This window comes from Penicillium waksmanii (assembly GCF_028829765.1).
Source record: "Penicillium waksmanii strain IBT 27052 chromosome Unknown utg000007l:1.0-4314555.0:1.0-4317578.0, whole genome shotgun sequence".
Taxonomy (NCBI): Eukaryota; Fungi; Ascomycota; class Eurotiomycetes; order Eurotiales; family Aspergillaceae; genus Penicillium; species Penicillium waksmanii.
In genome coordinates this window covers 7357-30766 of record NW_026643253.1, presented here as the reverse complement: position 1 = coordinate 30766, position 23410 = coordinate 7357, and the positions used below count along the sequence as shown (strand labels likewise).

General features: G+C 44.8%; 9 protein-coding genes across 9 annotated transcripts; 7 read left to right on the top strand and 2 right to left on the bottom strand.

Annotated features, from left to right (window-relative positions):
* Positions 1–485: 485 nt before the first annotated feature.
* N7481_006850 (fungal specific transcription factor domain-containing protein) lies at positions 486–2608 on the top strand (the record flags this gene model as incomplete). Its single annotated transcript, XM_057266069.1, has 3 exons — positions 486–731; positions 804–1280; positions 1337–2608. The coding sequence occupies 3 exons, from the start codon at positions 486–488 to the stop codon at positions 2606–2608; spliced, it is 1995 nt and encodes a 664-aa protein (XP_057120270.1).
* A 482-nt stretch (positions 2609–3090) lies between these two features.
* On the top strand, positions 3091–3735 carry N7481_006849 (peroxiredoxin-like family protein; the record flags this gene model as incomplete). The annotated part of the gene is made up of 1 exon (XM_057266068.1): positions 3091–3735. The coding sequence occupies one exon, from the start codon at positions 3091–3093 to the stop codon at positions 3733–3735; it is 645 nt and encodes a 214-aa protein (XP_057120269.1).
* Positions 3736–4487: 752 nt separating this feature from the next.
* N7481_006848 (alpha/beta hydrolase) lies at positions 4488–5481 on the bottom strand (the record flags this gene model as incomplete). The annotated part of the gene is made up of 4 exons (XM_057266067.1): positions 4488–4877; positions 4938–5279; positions 5338–5367; positions 5425–5481. The coding sequence occupies 4 exons, from the start codon at positions 5479–5481 to the stop codon at positions 4488–4490; spliced, it is 819 nt and encodes a 272-aa protein (XP_057120268.1).
* Positions 5482–6043: 562 nt separating this feature from the next.
* Positions 6044–6645, top strand: N7481_006847 (uncharacterized protein; the record flags this gene model as incomplete). Its single annotated transcript, XM_057266066.1, has 3 exons — positions 6044–6178; positions 6207–6310; positions 6354–6645. Coding segments are annotated over 3 exons (531 nt in total), but the record flags the coding sequence as incomplete, so codon positions are not given.
* Positions 6646–6680: 35 nt separating this feature from the next.
* Positions 6681–7690, top strand: N7481_006846 (uncharacterized protein; the record flags this gene model as incomplete). The annotated part of the gene is made up of 5 exons (XM_057266065.1): positions 6681–6689; positions 6749–6905; positions 7002–7249; positions 7320–7448; positions 7484–7690. 5 exons carry the CDS (start codon positions 6681–6683, stop codon positions 7688–7690), a joined length of 750 nt encoding a protein of 249 aa, XP_057120266.1.
* Positions 7691–12257: 4567 nt separating this feature from the next.
* On the top strand, positions 12258–13343 carry N7481_006845 (uncharacterized protein; the record flags this gene model as incomplete). The annotated part of the gene is made up of 2 exons (XM_057266064.1): positions 12258–12808; positions 12881–13343. The coding sequence occupies 2 exons, from the start codon at positions 12258–12260 to the stop codon at positions 13341–13343; spliced, it is 1014 nt and encodes a 337-aa protein (XP_057120265.1).
* Positions 13344–15461: 2118 nt separating this feature from the next.
* N7481_006844 (ankyrin repeat-containing protein) lies at positions 15462–18575 on the top strand (the record flags this gene model as incomplete). The annotated part of the gene is made up of 3 exons (XM_057266063.1): positions 15462–16589; positions 16648–18018; positions 18078–18575. 3 exons carry the CDS (start codon positions 15462–15464, stop codon positions 18573–18575), a joined length of 2997 nt encoding a protein of 998 aa, XP_057120264.1.
* Positions 18576–18830: 255 nt separating this feature from the next.
* On the bottom strand, positions 18831–19840 carry N7481_006843 (aromatic alcohol reductase; the record flags this gene model as incomplete). Its single annotated transcript, XM_057266062.1, has 3 exons — positions 18831–19280; positions 19332–19745; positions 19805–19840. 3 exons carry the CDS (start codon positions 19838–19840, stop codon positions 18831–18833), a joined length of 900 nt encoding a protein of 299 aa, XP_057120263.1.
* Positions 19841–20946: 1106 nt separating this feature from the next.
* On the top strand, positions 20947–22363 carry N7481_006842 (transcription factor domain-containing protein; the record flags this gene model as incomplete). The annotated part of the gene is made up of 3 exons (XM_057266061.1): positions 20947–21005; positions 21063–21153; positions 21206–22363. 3 exons carry the CDS (start codon positions 20947–20949, stop codon positions 22361–22363), a joined length of 1308 nt encoding a protein of 435 aa, XP_057120262.1.
* Between the last annotated feature and the right edge of the window lie 1047 nt (positions 22364–23410).

The window sequence follows — 23410 nt, the reverse complement described above, 5'->3', positions numbered from 1 at the left end:
GGAGCATTTTCGAGCCTGTGAGCCTACTATACGGTCTACAGCACTTGTTCCCGGCAGCACCCACGCAGCCTATTCAGCGAGCGGCAGCACCAGCGTGACTGCGTCAATTTACCTGTTCTTTATGTAATCAGGTATGGCACGGGGCTTTCAGTTTAATCAGGAATAATTTAGTGAATACAGAGGCGTTTTGGTTTGAAAAAGGATGGTTAAAAAATATAGAGGGTGTGTGCGTCACTCGCCTACCGATTACGTTAACTAGTTAATTGTCAACCGGCAAGCATTTGTCAGCCAGCTGCTGGAAACCGAAAATCACGCATCCCGCAAAAGCACGACCGACCGAGTGAACTGGTCAACACTAAATGCATCCACGCTCATGTACAACCTGCCATCAGCGCAAAACAAAATGTGACAAACAATCACCGTGCTCGGGTTGTCGGAAATCCAATTTTGCCTGCGTCTATCCCTCCAGAACGCGGGCAAAAGGTATGGCCAGGACAAAGGCGATTTCAACTTTAGCCTTGAGGGAGCGACTTGAAAGGCTGGAGACTATGGTCCAGAGTATCCGTGGAGATAGCGTCAGGGGCGGATCCCCGTTTGAAAAAGGGGCAACGCAATACACACATGTCAGCAGCCAGGCGAGCAATGATAAAGTGGAACTGGGGAGGCTGGAAGTTGAGGAGGGAGAAATCCGGTACATGGAAAATAGCTTTTGGGTGACTCTGTCTGATGAGGTAAAATTTGCTACTTTGGTGTTCTGATGAATTATGTTGATACCTTTGCTGACTTGTCGATACCTTACATAGGTTTCTGGCATGAAGGATATCCTAGACGCATGCCCAGACTACGAGGATGCCTCTTTTCCTGACAATGAGCCGTCGATATCAGATGAGGGACAAGTATATGTGTACAGCTTCAACTCGATTGTGAGCAACCTCGCTGCATTTCACCCAACAGCGCATCGAATCCTCTTTCTCTGGCAAATTTTCGTCGACCAGGTTGATCCCGTTATCAGAATGCTTCACAAGCCCACGATGCAAGCCCACGTTATGGAGGCAAAAGATCACGTAATTGAAATGAGCAAACCTAATGAGGCGTTGTTGTTTGCAATTTACTTTGCAAGCATCACGAGTATGAATGAAAAACAGTGTCGCGACGCTTTTCAGGAGGGGAAAGTCTCCTTGCTGCGCAGGTATCGATTCGCGGTGGAGCAAGGCCTTGCGAGAGCCGAGTTCCTAAGCTGTCATAACCTTGTCACATTACAGGCTCTTGTAATTTTCTTGGTAACACACCAACAACGATGTTTTTGGTCAGACCGCAAGTTAATATTCTCTCACAGATATGTCAGCGCAATCATGATGACTCTAAACTGGTTTGGACACTGACAGCCACTGCTATTCGGATAGCCCAGTCCTTGGGTATCCATCGCGACGGTTCCAACCTCGACCTCACCACATTTGATGCCGAAATGCGTCGCCGTGTCTGGTGGCAGATTTGTATACTAGATGTTCGTACCACTGAAAACCATGGCTCCGACAAAGACATTGCGCAGCAAAGTTTCGATACGAGACTTCCCTCTAATATCGACGATGAAGCCCTTGTCCCTGGGTGTCCCGACCTTCCCCAATTGCGAACGGGAATCACTGAAATGTCTCTTTCGCTCATGAGATATGAAATTATCAGCGTCATTTGGCAACTGCGGTCACAGTTCAATACCTGCGGCATTGCTTATGATGCCGAATATTCACACTCAGCCGTGCAAGAAATAGACCGAATCACGGATGATTGTCGTAAAAAGCTCGAGACCCAAATCCTTCAGTACTGCAACATGGATGTTCCTTTTCACTGGCTTATTGCTACTGTCGCCCGTATGATGCTTGCGAAGATGTGGATTAATGTTCATCATCGCTTCCAGCTTGCAGGAATAGGAAGCGACTACAAGGAGCATGGCAGAGATCGCCTTTTTTCGATGACGTTAACGGTTGTGGAGACCTGCTTGCTTTTGGAGAGAGAGCAGTCGATGCAACAATGGAAATGGGCTTTCCGAAACTACGTCCCCTGGCAAGCTCTGACCTTTATGCTCTCCGAGCTCTGCGTGCGGAAACAAGGCGATACAACAGACCGAGCATGGAAGGCAGTGCAGGGTGCCTTTCTAGAATGGACAGACGTTGCCGCAGAGAAGGGCCACGGTATACTCTGGCTACGCATGAAGAAACTATTGGCAAAAGCCCAAAGGGCAAATGGTCTGGATCCGATTGATATCTCTTATACCAAAACCACGGACTCTCAGCCACATGCGAGTAGTGAGACAGGTTTTCCAACTATTGATCCCGTTACCTTGCCATCCGGGCCAAGAGGCATGTCTAGCCTAGATACGGAGCTGTTCTCGGCGTGCAACCCTTTTCTTGCTGTTCCTCCAGATGCTAGCGGAAGCTCATTGATGGCACAGCAGGATGAGTCCGAGTGGAATCATGATGATATTAGCTTTCCAATTGCGGAAGATTATTTCGACACGGCAGGTTTGACAACGACAATGAATTTGTCACTGGATCAGGATGGCGCAGCAGCCCAAAATTTGCTGCCGTCGGCGGCATTGGATAATTTGTGGTAATAATTTTGTCTGATGCGGCGAGCATCTTCACAGCTCCTAATTCCATGTGAGAAATCGAATATCGGTTGATTTCAAATCATATTTTCTAAGTACATAGGAGTATCCCCACTTTCTAGAATTTTGAGGGGATTATCTGACTATCTTGGGGTCCCGATCGAGCGATTGATAATCTTTGCTCTATTTTCTTTGAGAATCCCTCGGTGCAGGGACCTGGTGTTACAAAATGCCGAGGGATGCTCTCTCATTCGTTGTTTCGGGAACGGGGCCGTTTGGCCGAAATCCGAAAAGTCGACTATGATTGGTGGATCACAAAAAGGCTAAAAAGAAGAGCCATAACCGTGGAAAAAAGGTGAATAATCAAAGCCGGTTTCCACAATTTAAAAGGAGCTGCATTTGCATGTAGCCACGATCAAAACATTGAGTTATCTCAGCTCGAACAACTGATTCTCCCCGAGATTCATCTCTCGTGCTGCCAAGACGAAATGGGTCTTCAATCTGAGTTGGACGATATGCGACAAAGCTCGTTGAAAACAGTCAATTCAGAGCTAGTCAAAATCATCAAAAAAGCTGGCGATGAATTCAAGTCATCCTATGACGCCACCCAAGTAATACAGCCTGGTGCTCGTTTTCCGGAATCCATTTTACAAGATGCAACCGGTCATGCAGTCAGCCTCTCTGGTTTAATTGCGAATGGACCAGTCTTTTTTTCCTTTTATCGCGGAAGCTGGTGCCCGTACTGCAACTTAGAGCTGCGGGCTCTGCAAAAAATCCTGCCCGACTTCAAAGCCAAAAGTGTGCGTCTTGTGGCCGTCTCACCCGAGCTACCCGATCAGTCGCTCACGACTTCTGAGAAAAACGGATTGGAGTTCACTGTCCTCTCGGATGTGCAGAATGATCTGGCTCGGAAACTAGGGATTGTTTTCTCTCAGCCAGATCAGATGAGGACGGTTTTCAACGCTATCCAAGTGGATTGGGATACGCGCTACGGGAACGACAACTTACAGGTACCGATTCCGGCGAATATCCTGGTGGATAAGTCAGGGTTGGTAAAGAACGTGTGGTTAGATCCCTACTGGCATAACCGCATGGAGCCTTCAACTGCATTGGAATGGATCAACCAACTATAGCCGCTCCATGTTCGCCTTGATCTCACGCATCTGATTCTTGAAGACATTTTTGATAATTTTCCTAAAAGTCGGTACCTTCGACTATGCTTTCGCGTAAGATATGCCTCCAAAATATCAATGCTGAACGTATAACAATCCTCCCTTTTTCCACCTTTTGTAGAAGTGACCAGTAGCCAATTACACCGTTTTGACAGGGTGGAAGAGAATCGTGGATTAGGTCGCTCTCATGAAAGTCACGTATAGTATGAAGGCATTTCATTCAATATAGGCCAGGAATAAATCCTCAACTATACTGAGATGAGTTGTTTTTTGGCGTTCAAGACTCGTGTAAGAACCGAAGAGCAAGGAATACTAGAGGGAAGACATGTGATCCTGTTGTATATAGGGAGTTACCTGGGTGAAAATCTTATCGGGGCTACGGATAGTAAAGACGTAGGCTGTTACAGTCTAGCTAGAGCCCCGCGTGGAACGCAAAGTCAACAACATGTAAATACCATTGGATTAGAGAGCAAAGGCCAACTGGCAAATAAGCGACTGCATTATTTTGAAAAAAATCATTACTCTTTCTTGTGATCACGGTTTATAATATTTAATGCTCAGGGTGAGAAAGAACGCAGGTATGTTGGTAGGGATAAGTGAAAGTGTCATATTAACCAACACACTCAACAACAAGCAATGTCTGAGTTGCGCGCACACCAATTTGTATATAGCAGAGGAAGTCGATATCGGTTAAAGTACCAAGTCTCACAACTCTAGGAGAAGTGTTTGCGTAAAAGTTTAATCTGCACCTGGACGTTGCGGTTGAAAACTTCCACTTGGTAGGGTTCGAAGTGGCCACAGTCAAACTTCACGAGCTCTTTGCTATCTCCGGCCTCGTCGAATGCTTTCATCGTGACATCGGTTGGGATAATTGAGTCTTTCATGGCCACAAGCATAAGCATAGGCCGAGGACTGATACGGTGGATGTACTGGATCGGCTTGTGCTTGAATATGTGATAGTAGGTCTGCAGGGTAATTTTGTTCTTCCACTTGAAGTCTGGGGGAAGTTTTTTCTGTGAAACATCCTGAAAGAACTCCGCGGACTCCTTAGTCCCAGGTATGACCCTGTGATCTGAGGTGCGGGCCTGCTCTACCGTCTCGGACTATAAGCGCGTATACTTGACTGGAACGGTATAGTCGTGGTTTGTATATATCGTAAGTACGGACTGTTTTGGAGCTGTGGGCTGAGCGCTCTTCCTAGACACGAAGGGCACCTGTGAGATCATGGTCTTTACTTGTGGATCAAGAGCAGTGGCCGTTAGGGTATTCCCACCTGAACCACTGCTCCCCCAGACCACCGCCTGATTCGGATCGATATCAGACAGGGTCAGTGAGTAACTGATTGCAGCATGGATATATTCGATCTGACGCCATGGGTCCGTCTTGTTTTGTGGCTCACCGCCACTGGATCCCCAGCAACGGTTGTTATAAATCAGTGATGTGAAACCTGCCTCCTGGATACGGGCGGCAAAATTATTAAGCAAAAATTCCTTAAGAGCAGAAAGCTGCAATTGGCAACATAGGTTAGTTAATACTCCTATCATATAATGCATGATGTGATACACCTAGGAACAGGATATTGAGCGACTCGCCCTATGGGATATTATAATCACCGGGCGCGATCTCTGCCTGTAGCTGGATAAAGCCAACCCGGAGAGCTATGCCATCACAGGTTTTGAATTTAATGACGCAGCGGAGATCAGTCATTTGAGAGGATGATAGATAAACGGTACTGTGGTGGGGTTGGGTGTGAAAGTCTCTAGGTACAGCGCTGGTGTTGTACGCAAATTTTGCGAACGACAACTTAAAAAAGAATATAACCAAAGTTGTTAACGCAATAAGTATATTTATATTTTATAAGGGGCTGGAAGTAGTTCTATATTGTTCCGGGGTCTTCCCTATTTGTGAGTGTGACGGGTTGCGGAGTTTGGATCTCTACTTTTGCCGAACCCAGAGCCCTTATTTTCCAGTTCGGGCAGGGTCGATAACTTGACATTACAAAGTCAGAAATATTATTAATACCTGGATAGGCGGAGTATAAGCCGTAATAATCTATTATATCTGGCCGAGCAATTAAACTTTGGTAACGAGAAGTAGGCCGGCTCTCTGGAATGAAGAGCCTCTAGTAGGTTGTTATTCTTTATATTTCACCTTAATCTTTCCATCTTCACGGAGCTGCTATAGTTCTAATACCCCCCTATCTTAATTGTTTTAATAGAAACAGCTCTAAATATGCGAAATCTACAATAACTTTTCTCTCGTACCAGCACCCTTGAATCTAACGAAAGACATTACCTTATGGCTATTTTGTTATAACCCTGAGATCAAAGACTTTAATGACCCTGTTCTGATTGATGTGGAGCAGCCATCTTGCAGCTATACATACAGTACAGCAAATTATATGGTGAGAAAGCTAATTGTAGGCCTGAGAGTGTGTGGGCTTCAGAAAGCCCAGTGTTTGTGTACATTCCTTCAACGATATTGACTATCCCGTATTGGTAAACGGCATTATCGGGGCATGGAGGGGGGGGGGGGTGTCTGGGCACGCTCTAATCTATTGTACACATTGCCTAAGCTAGTGCACGCAATAACGATTGCTTGAATCTCATTCTTCATCGTCGATTGAAAAACCTGCTCGAGGCTGCTCAGCAGGTCGGCTTACCCTGTGATCACGACTTCATTTTCGACCAAGGTTCTGAGCAGAGTTTTCCAATGGGATTTCCTAGTTGGTGTGAACTTCTGGAGCATGGTGAACAGGACTGGGAAAGCTTCGATGACGAGCATAGGTCGAGAAACACAACAGTGACTCATTGCTTTAGCTCAGGGACAACAGGTCTCCTAAGGCTGCTGTTGTCAGCCATTAAAACATGATCGTGCAGTATTGTATCCTAAATTTAACTAAAAAGATGTACCAGGTAAATCCTGCCCGAGAATTTGTGATCTAGTGTTTCGTGTTGTGCTATATGCTAACCAGAAGAAGGAGGGACGACTTGCCTCTATGCCTCTTTATCATATGGCTGTTATGCCGACAGTTTATTTCTCGGTATTGCGCAGTGGATTCAAGGTGTTTCTCATGTGCCGTTTCACTCTTAAGAAATCTCTGAGAAATATTGTGCGGCATCAAATTATGGGTTTATGAGATTATTTTAGTTCCTTCTATGGTGACGGATATAATTAATAACTGAATTACGTTGAAGGACTTACAGTATAGCTTAAAAATTATCCAGTATGGTATTGTTGGGGCAGCACTATCAAGGCAAGGCCCTCAGAAGTGTCTCAAGGCATTGTTGGGGGAGGGAGTTCCTTTTGCATAGGTATGGGCGATGATAAGTTTGTTGCTTCTGGCACGTATGTTGGTACCGAGCTACTGACCTCCTATAAAGAGATAACCTGTTTTGTAACTATATTCCTATACCCTCTGGATGACGATACTGCTTCTGTGGGATATTCTCTACCCGGGATATATCTAAAGCTGGTTGATGACACGGGAAATGATATCTTAAAGCCGGAAACAGGTGGCGAAATTTGTATTCGAGGTCCAACAGTCATCCGAAGCTATCTTGACCCTTCTTACTTTACTTGATCCGAATAAGCCTGTATACGAAAGGATCATCAGTGCTGACTGGAAGACGGACGAGTTTTTCTACATGCTGGTAGATGGTATATTGTGGACCGTGAGAAAGAGCTGATGAAGGTTTGCGGGTTTTAGGTGGTGCCACCGGAATTGGAAAATGTACTGCTTTTTTATCCTCTTATTGTCGATGCAGCTGTGGTGGGCACTGAGGCGTTGGACAATTGCGGTGAGTGTGCTACGGAGCTCCCGAGGGTATACGTCGTCAGGAGCTTCCTATGTCTGAGAGATGAAGAGGTAAAAATTTATCTGGCACAGAGGCCAGCTAAGTATAAGTGCCTATAAGGGGGAGTCGTATCTATTGACTGTATTCTGAGGGATGCATCCGGAGAAATTATGAAAAGGTTCCTGAGGGAACAAGCAGCTCGAGAGCTGAGCAAGGAGCGGTCGGATGGCGAGGCTAGAATGTAGTTTTTGTTATTATGTTATAGATAAGCTTAGGTTTTGAAGGGGCTAGGTTGGGCGCTATCTCGGTTTGATCCTCTATGACTGACTGTTAGGATGGCCTGTCCCTTAAGAAGTTGTTTTGGATGCCAGGTATAGAAGTGTTGAACTATTGAATTTATAAGCGAGTATATAGTCTAAAATGCTAGATTTCTCAGCTGGAAGAGTACCGGATGCTGGAATTTGTGTTTGAAGTTGAGGCGGTAAAGAAACCTGACCTGTTGTGAGTGAGAAATGATGTAAATAGTCGGAATAATTTACTGGGAGTGTTATATAAAAGTATGGTTACTTCGGACAAGTGCTGGGAGAGCTCGGGGTCTTGTCCGTATCGATGAAAGAACTACTGGAGAAACTACGAGGTAGGCTCTTCGATATCTCCTGAGTGCTCTTTTCTATGTGATCTTTACCTATCGGGATATTGCTTGTTTGGAAAGCTCCTTGTAATGGGATGGACTTTGCGTATGGAGATTGAAATTCTGGTCCAGATTGATCGGCAGCCTTATTAGCCTTGTAAGTCTCTTAGTGGATATCGAGTATCTTGGTATCTTGTCAAGTTAATCTTTTCTTTGCGTAGACTTATTCTCAAAAAATATTGTGTCCTGCTTTGAGTTTCTTGATTGTATCGGTGGTATTGTGTTGTACCCCAGATATAAAGGAACTTTCTCTTTATAGAAATATAGACTTGGTTTTCTACGATCCTAACAGGACTGGCAGGAGAGTGTCTCTCGATTATATCTCTTTTTGGCAATGCGAGATAGGATGGAGGGCTGTCTTGAATGTATAAGGGGCAAGGCTCTCTTTTTGTGGGGTTTGGCTATGGCGGTTGTAATTGAGACAAAGAGTCTGAATTGGTATCTCTTTTTGGCTTCAGTCCAGACTGGGAAATCCTTAGGAGTAAAGCTAATAAGTACAGTAAAAATTAGCAGCTTAAACTTCTCTTATCTTAAGTATATATGACAAAGTATAGTAAGAAAAGATATAATGGCAGCTATTACCGAAGTTGCTTTATAAAGTGAATAACTATGGCTGTACTACCCCATAGGCAGCCTTTTCGAATATTCCTTTCAGATTTTGGTAGTAGGCTATATAAATTCCTACCAGGAAGTCAGTAAGCCCTCTAAAGCGCTAGATACAGCTGTTACCCTGGCTAATATGGTATTATCTGAAAAGCGGCAGAATCCCTACTATACCTTGAAATCCGTTGCCTATATGCCTTAGGCTGGATAGTAATAGCCTGTGGTCTAGATATATAGCGATCCCAATATACGGAATTAGAGTGATCCTGGGGATATCTCTTGCGTTCCTCAGAGCTATAAGGTTTCTTAGGTATAAAATACTAATATCGCTACCAGAAATTAGACCCTTAGACCCACTGATAAGATCCTAGGACCCCTTTACTAATACCTAGCTATAGCCGTAGACCCTTAAATAACTAGGCTGGTCGAGGACAGAGTCTTTAATAAATCTATCCGTCTCTCTTCTAACTTTCTGTGGGCCCTTAAATCTTACGCCCCAATTAAATTCCCATTATGTTGTAGTTTATTAAGTCCTTCTACGATATATTATCTATTAGGAAGCTAAAGATTAAAATAAAAACAAATCCGAGAATTACGCAACGAGATATTGTTCCCGATTACTATATACCTCTACGGCAGCGCAAAATTTGCCTTTGTAAGATTATACAGAGCCCTATACCACTAATTATGGCTGGTTATTCTCTGGTTTAATATTAAATATCAAAATAGCAATCTTCTTGGCCTGGTAGCCAAAGATAACGATACTAATCTTACGCTGCTGTTGATTTATTACAGAGAAAACGTTAATACCTTCTTCTGCGGGAAGACTCCGGCGATAAGGGCTCTTAAATATTTTTCTTTTACAGTACTTAAGCTTTTGCTGGAAAGCCCTGGGCTATATATAAATATCTAGAACTATAGAGCAGGAAAGTGCCTTATAGTGTACAGTTATACATAGATTATACTTAACGCTGTAAGCCCTTTTAGAATTACCTAACTGTATAGTTGACTTCCGGTATTAACGACGCTAAATTATACTCTATCTTTTGTATAGTAGGGCAGAATTAGATTAGCACAGCTGCTGCTCTCTAAGGATAGTAACCCCTACGTATATAATAACTCTGGCAGCTTACCATAGGCTTAGGTATACTAATACAACAGACCGTCTATAAAGGCCGTCTTTTAAAAGAAGTATAAATCTATTTGGCCAGTACAAAATAATTCTGATATACCAGCACTATACTAGGTAGCTCTCTATAGATCAGTAGATACTATAAAGCTACTCTTAAGGTAAAAATATCTTGAGGGTGCGGTAATACACCAAAGTAGTGCTACAGCCCTTTATTTATCTGTTTGTAGTTAATACTTAGAGGTAGTTAACCTTATTCCTAGCATCCTTATCCTGATATAAACTATATAAATAATAACAGTAATACCATACTCTAGTAGTCAGTGTTTTTATTATATATAATAAGATTACCGGAAAGCTGCTAGCTACGAAGGATATTGATGCCAACTTAAGCAGCGGCTATGGTCGACTTAACATACCCTCAGCACCGCTGCACTATACCGTAACTCACTCAGAGATTATTTATTTTACGCAACTACTTACGGTCCCAGGAATTAATCCGAACGTCTGTACTGCGAGACAACCCCCTTTTTCTGCCACTACTGCTGCCGGCAGAGTCAACAGAGTGACAATGCTTTTGGGTATAGAGGGCATAGAAATCAATACTGGTAGAGAGTTGATCGACCCACCTCTATGCCAAGCGGCAGCGTAGGCCACATGGACGCTGTTAGCCTGTTGGTGAAGCAAGGTGAACGGCTCAGAATCAACCAGGGCACCTTGGCAATGCATGACACGGCTCTGGGGATTGCTGCTCGTGCCGGTAGCCTGGAAATTGTCCGGACTCCGTTAGAACATCCGAATGGCCATTCAGGACGAGATCGATGGTCACAAATCTTGCCGCGGACGGATCGCAGCTTCACGGACAGAAGGTACATTGGCCCTCGGCTTAGTGGACGCGGGTCTCCAGCATAGACCACAGAGCAATCGTTAAGATGGTACTGCTTGAGATATTTGCCGTGGGCCGCAGAAAAGTGGTCGACTAGCTATACCCTAAGATGTACGGCATGCACTGTAATATGAAACCGTGAAAAATAAACTTGTCATCACTCTTATGATACACAAATTCATTCATGAGGTCGATGATTAAATCCGCTTCGCCTTTTCTTCCCAAGGATATATCGTCTCCTCCCCAGAGTTCATCATGGCGGTTGAAGTCTCCGACGATCATGATTCCTACCACCGTCCCCGTGTCTCGCCGTACCTTTGTAATTGCTTTTATGAGGCGTTCGCAGGTGTCGTCCAACGCCAAGGCATCCCCTTCTTCTACGTAAACTAACGCTATGAGAATCAGTCGCTCGGGAAGCCGGATGACCGCCGCTGTCAAATCCAGCGACTCGATCCGCACTTGCTCCTCTTCTACATCCTTATTGTCAAGAGCCGGCCTTAAATGATCCTCGCTTGTGGTTCCTGAATCGCTAACGCCGCTGCCCCCTGAGTTTCTTCGTCGTTCATTAGACTCTCATGTACTGCTCCCTGCTTTCTCACGTTCAATTGGATTATTCGGAGTGTTTTATTCATGACTTGACGGGTAGAGCTTCCGGCAGTTTTCGCTGTACGATTCATGTGGGCCTCCGCATAGAACGCACTTTGGAACTGTTTAGGCGTAGTTACTATAGCGATGGCCCTCCATGGCGTATTTGGCACACCTCTGGACGTTATTAATAAGCGGGCACATAGAGGTAGAGCTGTAGTGAATCGTCTTGCTGTGCGACTGAACCCTCTGGACGTTATTAATAAGCGGGCACATAGAGGTAGAGCTGTAGTGAATCGTCTTGCTGTGCGACTGAACCCTCGGAAATCATTTTTGATCGGATCCCTCCGTAGCCGTGGAAATCCGGGAAATCCAGCCTTGGAGCTCAATACGACCAAGATTGATCCACTTGCAACGCCCTAAGCTACCACTTTTAACAAGTTTGGCAAGTCGGAGAGTCAAACCAGGGAATCGACCTTTCCAGGCCACACCACCCAAGACACGCCAAGAAACACCAAGGCTAGCCAAAATCGGCGCTAGTGTCATTTGTCGATTCTCTGGTTCGTAGATTCAACCCTGCCAAGCCGAAGTGGGCGGCAATCCATCGTTTAGCGAAAGCAGTGGAGATTGCGCTTTAGCCTCATTCGAATAACCCCTAATCTTAGGCTGCTCTAGCATGCGGTGGAAGCGAAGGTGGAGGTGGATGATGAATGGCGTATATAATGGATCACTTTGGACTCCATAATATAGTAATTCTTTTTTATTCTTTTTATCCTCATACCAGCCGCAACCATGACCGGACTGAACGTCTCCGTTTCTGCGGGTTGGTATACCTACACCAACCTGGGTCCTATCACAACCACCTTCACTCCAGCTCCCAGCTGCACTACGTCTGGCCGTGTTGCAGTGGGCTATATCAACATAGATGGTGGTAATCTGTACCTCGAGTATTACACAGAGCCCATTGAAGGGCTCAGCTTCAGCGGATGTACGCCAACATCAACACCAAGCATCACCGCTACACCAACCTCGACCGGGTATTTGACTTCGGAAGAGCCAATTTCTGTCTTCTTAGCCGAACGGATAAGCTGGAGGGCTTACGGTCAATACTACTCTCCTGCCATATATTGTCCCTCGGGATGGGAGACAATTGGTATGGTCGGGCGAGATGCCAGCAGCTCGCTCACTTCGTCGGGCATTTATATTCATACTACGGCTACTACTACTACTCAATCATACAGTACAGATGATGTGTACTACTATATGTTCAACTACGAGGATAAGGCTTCCGTTCTGAAAGATATTCTTAAGCCAAAGGAAACGATGGTTGCGTGTTGTCCCAGGTAAGTCCATTTATCCACAAAACTCAGATGGATAATATCTCATTATAGGAATATTGCTAAAAATCTATGCAGTGGTATGATAGCAGACTCGACGGGTCTTTGCTACTCTCTCGTCAAGGACTATAAACCATCCGTCGGCTACCAGGTTGCCGTAGGATACAACTACGAATATGGCACGACCACGAAAGTATTGACCGAGACAAGCGGCACTGATACAATCACCAAGACTCGATACCATGAATATGAAACGGGAACTACATATCAGACAGACACATACACCGCAACTTTTGACCGGGCAGAGCAGTCTCCCTGCTACAGCGCATTCTCTTACGCACCTGTCATCACAATGCTGTATCATGAGTCTGATTTGCACTCTAGGTCTGCAACATCATCGGCTACCGCTGATTCTACAAGTGCTACCAATGCGGCGGGCAGGGTCTCTGCTGTCACGTCGATTTGGAAGGGACTTGGCTCCGTCGTGGGAGTTTGGGCTGCTGCGTCTGCCTTGGGGGCTGCTATGATCGTTCCATGGTAAAGATGCGTGTATTATTCGATAAGACTTCAGTTGAAGGAAAAGGCGTATAGTACAGGGCTGCTGCTAAGAATATCCCTAAAATATTCCGGCCCACCAGGGGGGGGGGGTGTTCCGCATTAAAAAGTCTTGGCAAGGGGGGGGGGGGGGGGGTGTTGGCCTAACCCAACATCCCCCCCTAACTAGGTCAAATCTTAATATTTTCTGATCGGGTTTTTTAGAACTTTTATTGGAATTATCTAAACTATTCTTCTATCAGGTTTAACAAGATGATTTTTGGTTGGAAGGGTAAAACCTTAAGGGGTCTGATTTTGGTAGGTGATTTTTTGATGGGGTATGCTAAGACCAGGACTGATAGGTAGTCTATACTCTTTTTAGCTTCTATACCTATAATCGTGACCTTGAGCCAACCTCCTACGTTAATGATTAACTTCAAAATTTTAGATTATATTTGTTTTTATAAGACTGTACGTCTTACTAGGCTCAGGGAAGTAGAAGGTAGATCAGATGATCCAATAAGAAGCTGTTGGTTGGTAATAGATAGGATGATTGATGTATTGCATGGATGTGTATGATATTAGGATTGCAGGAGATTGAGATGCTATTTATCCCTGAGGTTTAGCAGGCCTCAGGCCACCATTATTAGTAATTATAATGGTCACACAACAATAAGTCGTCGTAATGTATTAATCATGATTAGCATCGAATGGTAATTGATTATATAGGTTGCCATAGTTAGCACCATAGTCAATTATGTAGGTGGCAGATGGCCAGAGTTGCCACAGCATCCAGATAGTTTGCCACTATCGATCAGGTTCCATGAGGTTCCATTAGGCTCAATAGGCTATTGCTATATATTCAGATGGACCAAGCAGGTATATAAGGTTAGTGACGTTTGTCTTAGCCTACTGATAATTCCCTATAGCTTAACTGATTCTATAACTCTTCTTCGTTAAACTAAGCTTCTCTGGTATATTTATATACAGGATAACGGGGTTATACTCAATACCCTAGAATCTGGTACTTAGGAGGAACTGTCTGTGGCTTATCGGGATCTCTTACCAGTAAGTAAGATACCATCAAGGTATACCTCTGCTAAGTATAGGAAGATACTATACCTATTCCTAGCTAGTACCTATCTAAAGACTATATCAGAGATTTCGTCTTGTCTTATTGGCCGACAGAGATAGTTAAGCCCTATAGTTATTAAGGAATTAGATATTCTCTTCGGCGCAAACTCTTAGGCTGCCCAGGAAATAATCAGTTTATACCGTAAGGATAGCTATCGGTGATTCACGCTAATATATAAATCTGTTAAGCAAATAGAGAAGGCAGTATTTGGTAACAATTCCTTCTTTCACCGGAAGGAGGCTGGTCTGCCTATAGACCTAGTCCCAACTACAGAGACTATAGAGGTAGAGGAGGTTGATTCGGAGGATGATAGCTCAATAATCAGAGATAAGGATGTTTTGGAGTTGCGGGCCTAGGAGATGTCATAGTATCAACTGAATAGTTTACTGTGACAGAATAGCTTATAATATTACTGTATTAAGCTAGAATTCTTCAAAATCATATAGCATGTAGAATATAGGACTTGCCTTAGAATAAAATACTTATAATAGAAAACTATCTGGTACCTCTGTAAATAACATAATTCCCTATTGCTTAGTGATCTGATTTATAAACGCCAAGACCTATGGCTTATGCCAAAATGGGTTGAAATGGGAACCCACTGGGTTATTGGGTTTAACCTATTGGGTTTCGGGTTGGGTTTTGGGTCGGCATCTCCAACCCAAAATGGGTTATGGCGATGCCTATACTAAATAGTAAATTTAGCGCTACAGCGTACGCCTAATAGAAGTACGAGTATTAGACCTACCAGAGGCCAAAATTTTTGACCTCTGCTGCGAATCGAATGGAAAACCACGGAACAATAATTACCCGAGGCGGGCCCAGACCCACCCAAAAGTCACGTTATTTTTTGACCTCCGCTCTGCTGAATCCCGGTCTTGAAAGGGTGCCCGAACAAAATAAGAACTCGCATTGATTGCCTGAAAAGCCATTGTTCTCTGACTGGGATTTCTAGAATCCATTTCTTACACCTCCTCTGTGTGACCAGCCATGCTGAAATTGCCTAATGAGATCCTGCATCAGATCGGGGCCGATTTGAAAGAGCGCGACCTGAATTCTCTCGTTCAGTCAAGCCATCACCTTTGTTCTGCCCTTTCTCCAGCTCTATATGAAAGGAACATGCGGGAGAACGACGGGTGGGCACTTATGTGGGGAATCATCCATCGAGAAGGCCGAACGATGGAAAAGGCGCTTGATACAGGTGTGACAGATCTCGGTGAAGCACTTGCGTTTGCGGCTGAGGACGGACAAGAGAAAATTGTGGAACGGCTTTTGTCCGTCAAATCTGCCAATTTTTCGCCCCAATTTGACTACAACGGCCGGCTGGTTCTTTGGACCTCTCCATCTCGCCTATATTCCATATCAACTACAACTTCTGGTGGGGGTGTTGAGCATTTCAAGCTCCTGCGTCGTGGGGATCATTTCAAAGCTCACAGTTCATCACCTTTGTCTCGTGCGGCTAGACAAGGCCACATTGGCATTGTCAAGGAACTGATAGAGTCCGGTCATTGTGACCCAAATATTAAAGACTTGGATAACAAAACAGCTCTCTTCTACGCTGCAGGAAGAGGGTTTTTGAATATTGTGGAGCTTTTGATTCAGTCTGGTCGAGTTGATTTGGACTCTGGAGACGGCAGAAGGTCCCCTCTTTCATATACTGCAGAACACTCGGATGCATCGATTGCGAAGATTTTTATTGAGTCTGGCCGAGTCAATTTGGATTCTAGAGACAGTAAAGGAAGGTCCCCTCTCTCATATGCCGCACAACGCTCGGATACGATAATTGCGAAGCTTTTGCTTGAGTCTGACCAGGTTGATTTGGACTCCCAAGACAGAAGAAGACGATCCCCTCTTTCATATGCCGCAGAGCACTCGGATACATCAATTGTAAAGAGTTTGATTGAGTCTGGCCAAGTCAATTTGGATTCCAGAGACAATAAAGGAAGGTCCCCTCTCTCATATGCCGTGCAACGCTCGGATGCGACAATTGCGAAGCTTTTGATTGAGTCTGGTCGAGTTGACTTGGACTCCCGAGACGAAAGAAGAAGATCCCCTCTTTCATATGCCACACAGCGCTCGGATACAACAATTGCGAAGCTTTTGATTGAGTCTGGTCGAGTTGACTTAGACTCTCAGAGACAGTAGAGGAAGATCCCCTCTCTCATATGCCGCACAGCACTCAGATCCAACAATTGTGAAGCTTCTGATCCGATCCAATCGAGTCAACTTAGATTATAAAGATGACAACGGACGTACTCCTCTTTCATATGCCGCAGAGCACTCAGATTCGTCAGTGATAAAGCTGTTAATTAAGTCTGGTCGGGTTGATTTGGACTCCCGAGACGAAAGAAGAAGGTCCCCTCTTTCATATGCCGCGCAGCGCTCAGATACAATAGTTGCAATACTTTTGATTGGGTCTGGCCGAGTTAATTTAGATTCTCGAGACTTTTGCGAAAGGTCCCCTCTTTTATATGCCGCGTATCACTCAGATCTATCAGTTGTGAAGCTTTTGGTTGATTCTGGTCGAGTCGACTTAGATCCTAGGGATGATGACGGACGCACCCCTCTTTCATATGCTGCGCAACGCTCGGATACAACAATTGCGAAGATTTTGATTGAGTCTGGCCGAGTGAAATTAGATCTAAGGGATAATCGAGGACGAACCCCTCTGTCATATACCGCGCAACGCTCAGGTGCAACAGTTGCGAAGCTTTTGATTGAGTCTGGCCGAGTCAATTTGGATTCCAGAGACAATAAAGGAAGGTCCCCTCTCTCATATGCCGCGCAACGCTCGGATGCGACAATTGCGAAGCTTTTGATTGAGTCTGGTCGAGTTGACTTGGACTCCCGAGACGAAAGAAGAAGGTCCCCTCTTTCATATGCCGCGCAGCGCTCAGATGCAATAGTCGCGATACTTTTGATTGGGTCTGGCCGAATTAATTTGGATTCTCGAGACTTTTGTGAAAGGTCCCCTCTCTCATATGCCGCGCAACGCTCAGATCTATCAGCCGTGAAGCTTTTGGTTGATTCTGGTGGTGTCAACCTTAATTCTAGGGATAGTCAAGGGTGTAGTCCTCTCTCATATGCCACAGAACGTTCAGATACATCAATTGCTAAACTTTTGACTGACTCTGGTGGCATTGACTTGGATCCTAGAAACGATCAAGGGCATAGTCTTATTTTATATACTGCGCTACGCTCAGACGTATCAGTTGTCAAGCTTTTAATTAAGTCTGGCCGAGTCGACTTGGACCCTAGGGACGATGACAGACGCACCCCTCTTTCATATGCCACACAGCGCTCGGATGCGACAATTGCAAAGCTTTTGATTGAGTCTGGTCGAGTTGACTTAGACTCCAGAGACAGCAGAGGAAGATCCCCTCTCTCATATGCCGCACAGCACTCAGATCCAACAATTGCAAAGCTTCTGATCCGATCCAATCGAGTCGACTTAGATTATAAAGATAGCAACGGACGTACTCCTCTTTCATATGCTGCAGAGCACTCGGATTCGTCAGTGATAAAGCTGTTGATTAAGTCTGGTCGGGTTGATTTGGACTCCCGAGAGACAGAAGCAAAAGATCCCCTCTCTCATATGCTGTACAGCACTCGGATCCAACAATTGCGAAGCTTTTGATTGAGTCTGGTCGAGTCGACTTGGACTCCCGAGACAAAAAAAGAAGGTCCCCTCTTTCATACACCGCAGAGCACTCGGCTGTATCAATTGTGAAGCTTTTGATTGAGTCTAGTAGAGTGAACTTAGATCTAAGGGATAATGACGGACGCACCCCTCTTTCATATGCTGCGCAGCACTCGGATGTATCAGTTGTGCAGCTGTTTATTGAGTGTGATCGAGTCGACTTGGATTATAAAGACCGCTACGGACGTACTGCTCTTTCATATGCCGCGCAGCATTCAAATACATCAGTTGTGAAGCTGTTGATTGAATCTGGTCGAGTCGACTTGGACTCCAGGGACAATCGAGATCGGACACCAGTCTTCTATGCTGTGGCATCAGGGGATAAGGAATGCGCCCAGCTTCTAATAGAAACTGGAGAAGCTGACATGAACTCTCGGGACTACCAAGGCCGAACACCACTCTAGTTTGGTATTTGTACTTTGTATGTTTTGTTTTTGCCGGTAAGTGGGGCTACTTGCATAGGTAACTAAGCTCACGCCGCATTTATGAGGGCGATCATACTTGAGCTTTGTGTGAGTCTTATTAGGTGCTATTTTGGTTGTTGGGGTGCTTAGTTAGAATTTTGTGGCCATGATTATCGTATTTATTTTCGTGCAAGTTAAACCCTCATGTTGTTGCTAACATGCCAAAAACATCTAAACAGAACTAAGTCGAGTCTACTACGAAAGAACTCTCTTGACAGTCTCTTCAACAGTCTCCAACTTCAATCCTAACAAATCATTGGCGAGTTCCGTATCCTTAATGTAGTTTGCTCGGAGACCAGGAATACTTCCTACCATCATAGCACGAACCAGCGAAAATGCTCCTGTGAAATCACCGACAGAGAGTTGCTTCTGGCCTTCGCTAACTACTTCTTCGGTCTTCACATGAGTCACAGACCATTTAGCTCTCGTCTCTTTCTCTAAAGCTGTCAGAATTTCGTTCTGAGAGGTTTCAACTGAGGCAACATAAAGATACTTGTTGGTAGTCTCCTGAGGACGCTGCAGTACAGAAACAACAGACTGTCCGAGAGCCTTTTCGTTGATAGCAGTGAACCTTTTGTCACCGCTATCCCAGATAACAGCAGTATGCTTTTGAAGATCATACTCGAGGAAGCCAGTTGTAAGGCTCTGTATTAGCCGTTAATATTCTGAAGATTAAGCATCAGTGTTGTCACTTACCCAGTCGAGTAACCCTGATGTAGCAATTCCAGTCCATGACAGTCCTTCAGACTCCTTACTCTTAAGGTAGTCAATGATATTCTTCTTCACCCCAAACAAAGGCAAAAGGCCAATAACTGCATCGTCCTCGCTGCTTGTCGATAGTTCAGATGGAATGAATCGTTTCACACCAGCACGCAGTGCAGCGTCAACAAACTTCTGCTGCTCGGCGAAGCCAGTAGCTCCGACAGTAGAGATCACAGCATCTTGGCCCTTGAATATTTCCTCAAGACTTTCTCCCGATAAGTCAGATTTGATCAATTTAATACTTGGGTGGAAAGTTGCCTCGCTCTCCTTTCGCTGGATGGCAGTGATATTGAATTGTTCGGAAGAGACGAGAGCGTCCAAGACGATTTTGCCAATGTTTCCACCGCCCTGAAAGATTGTTAACAGCTCAGGTTTTTTATCAACTTGAAAGTATAGAATCAACATACACCGATGATGGCAATGTTCTTCAGAATCGAGGCCATTGTTATTTTTTGGATTGGGGATTTAGAAAGAGCGGTTTCTGTAGAATATGTGCTTTTGCTTGTTTTCAGAATAGATGATGACTAGGGAAGATGGGACTATGAACATCTTTATAGCTCCAAGCCTGACTCAAGTACTTCGTATTTTAAGGCTATCATAAAAAAGCCTCATAATCAACTGCTTCATTTTTAGAACCATAACGGACCCCAACGGCTACGAAGACCGCCTTTCTCCGCTATAGCCAATGATGTCCGCGAAATCAACCCCACCGCTGCGAAAAATGCTGACAAACTGCGGACTCCGTCACCCCGCTTGTCCGCTCTGTCCAACCTCATACAAGCTCCCTTTCAAACGGCTTTTGAATCCAAGCTTTACTCATGCTAGAAGTGCATTAATAACTCTTCCAGAAAATGACGCACATGAGCGAACCGTCTAGAGCGTCCTGTCTCGAGTGCCGCCGCCGCAAAATCAAATGCGACAAGTCTTTCCCGTGCTCATACTGTATGAAAATTAGGATCGAATGTCGCTACCCTTTACCCAGGAACCGAGAGAGACATGCTCAAGCTGGTAACAGCCAAAACCTTGATTCGGATCTCATTTCTCGTATTGAGAAAATAGAACGCACATTAGAGTCTTTTGAGCGAAGCTTGTCACAAATAAATCAACTGGTGCTATCAAGCCCGTCCTCGCTCGCCTTTAGCCCGGCCAACAATCATATTGAGGGGCAGAATCAATGTGAGGTAAGGCCATGAGGCTCTCCATTCCTTTCATTTTTCTTTGCTCAAAATTTAATCCAACAATTTACCAGACAAGTAATCGATTAATACAATGGGGCTTGCCAAATACGCCATTTAGCAGACCGCCCGAAACAGTCTCGCACAATACACCAACGTGTCTGGACATATCTCCTACCTCTGAGCCAGCTATACGTGCGACAATCATACTTCCCCTATGGCAAATATTCTTAGAGCGGGTGGATCCGGTTCTGAAAATGATTCATGTTCCAACTGTCCAGCAAAAGATAATGGAGGCTATGAGATCTCGAGTGCCCGCTTGTATAGCATTTCAAACTCTTATTAGCTCTATATGCTATTCTGCAGCTGTGACCATGAACAATGAAGAATGCCGGTGTAAATTCAATAAGGAAAGAGAAGATATCCTCGGCAGGTAAGAGCGTCCTGTCATTTGCGGTAACTGCTTCTATCTAAATCTTAAACTTTATAGGTATCGAGCCACAGTGGAAGACTCTCTCACATCGGCAAACTTTCTTCATTCAACAGACATGACGGTTCTCCAAGCTTTCACGATATACATTGTAAGAATATATTATCTGATTCCTTCTTTTCATCAACGCTCATAGTATCTAGGTGTGCGGGAGGTTTGACAAACAAGGCCCCAATATCAACAGCCTAGTTCCAATTGCCGTCGATATTGCTCAGAAAAATGGCCTTACTAGACTCGATAGCGACTCGATAATTTCGCCATTTGAGAATGAAATGCGCCGTCGAATTTGGTGGCAACTTTTTACGCTTGACATCCGAAATGCCGAAGATCATGACTTGGAGCCATGCATAACAGAGCCTTCCGCTACCCAAAAGCTTCCACGAAGCATCAATGACATAAATATCCATCCTGGGATGAGTGAGATACCCCCGTCAAGCTCAGAAAGAACTGAATTGCTTTTTACTCTCGATCGACACGAAATTAGCACTCTGGCGCGCCGAATACTATTCTCAGAAAAGTTCTGTCAAGAAAACTCCTATCCAATATCATCCGTATCGGAGAAGTGTAACGAGATTGATAGATTCCAAGCCCGAATCGAGCACCAAATATTGTCGCTGTGCAATACGGATATTCCTGTGGATTTTATCACAGTAACTTCCAGTCGTTTAGTCTTGGCAAAACTCAAGCTCAGCGTGATCAAGCCAAAGACAAGACAAAATCAACATATTCTCATTGGGGAAGACTTTCGATATACCTGTGTGGAAATCTTGAAGAGCGCTCGAGCACTTCGTCTTTATGAGGAGGGGAAGCAATATCTTTGGCTATTTCAAACATATCTGGAGTGGGACGCTCTAGCATATCTCATCATCAATCTATCCTTAGTACCATCAAGCCATACGACTAGCTCAGCGTGGGAAGCGGCAGAAGACATATATGAATATTGGAAGAGCCGTAGCGAGGTTCTTTTTGATGGCAGATGGAAACAGATTGAGAGTCTACGCTCGCAAGCTTTGCTAGCAAGACGAGTGTATCAAGACAATCCGGCTTCCATGGGGCTATGGCTAGTTGACTCGGGAGATCAGGCTGATTCCGGATCCGCAAACGCGGTGGAATTCCAGGGAACTTCACCAGAACCGTTTATTGGAGCATACTCGAATACATTGGAGCCAAATTCAGATGTAGATTCTGATATTCCGGTCCCCACAACGGGAACGGCTTATCAGTGGAGTGCGGCTCTTTTCGAGCGCTATTTTCAAGTCCTAGACTCTGAGCATATTACAGAAGTAGTATCATGGCTGTGATTTGTACTCCTTTGATTTATTATTACGCTCATGTATCGGCTCAAGTATCTAAACGGAATATCTTTGACTACAAATTGCATCTACTAGTGGCCGAAGTAGGGGCAGGGCTCACCATTGTAATTTTGAATAAGATCAGTCAGATTGCGGCCGTTAAAAACCCTTTAGAGTTTTTACTAGTATAGCTAGATTTCCATGACCACTGGTATAGGATAATTAGAGAACAATTTTGACTGAGAAGGTCACGCTGGATTGTGTTGTCTTGCTCTAACTCTAGCCCATCATTAGACTACCGCAAGTTGTTAAGTGGCCGCAATACACAACTTGAACTCTAAAAATCCCAGTCAACAAAAGCGGCAATGAATGAGCATGAGTGACATGAGAAAAGGTAATATCCATATGTAAGGTAGCGCCACCTGGTAGTTATAGTTATAGTAAGTCCATTATGTCAGCAGGTCACCATCTGCTAACGTTATCCACGGCCGAGCGGATCACACAGCCGGGCGGATAACCCACCCCCATAATATAATTTTAAAGCAGGATATCGCAACCGAAACGCATTAATTGATACTAATCTAGCTTTTTTTACATTGATTAATCTTGTGGCCTTTTACTCCACATCCACTACAGGTAGGCGGAGCCCTCCTGCGTAGCTGATCCTGCTGAGTAGGCAAATCGCCCTGTTTATGCGATACTACCTTATTAGCTTTAACTGGCTGAATTAGCTCCTGAGCTAGCTGTAGGCCCTCTTCGATCGATAGGCCCCCTTTATGAGCTATTTGCCTAGTTGATCGGGTGCGCTTTTGACGTTTCTTTTCATTCGCAGCGCGTAGATTTGCGTTCTCCTGTGCAAGTAGCGCAGTGTTGTGCAGCGCAATATAGTGATCCTAAATATATTCCGGCCCGTCCCCCCCCCCGGGACGCGCTTAGAAAAGTCTTGGCGAGGGGGGGGGGGACGAGTAAATACGTCCCCCCCCCCCCTAACTAGGTCACCCCTCTATATTTTTCGATCGGGCTTTTTAGAAGTTTGATTAGAATTATCTATACTAT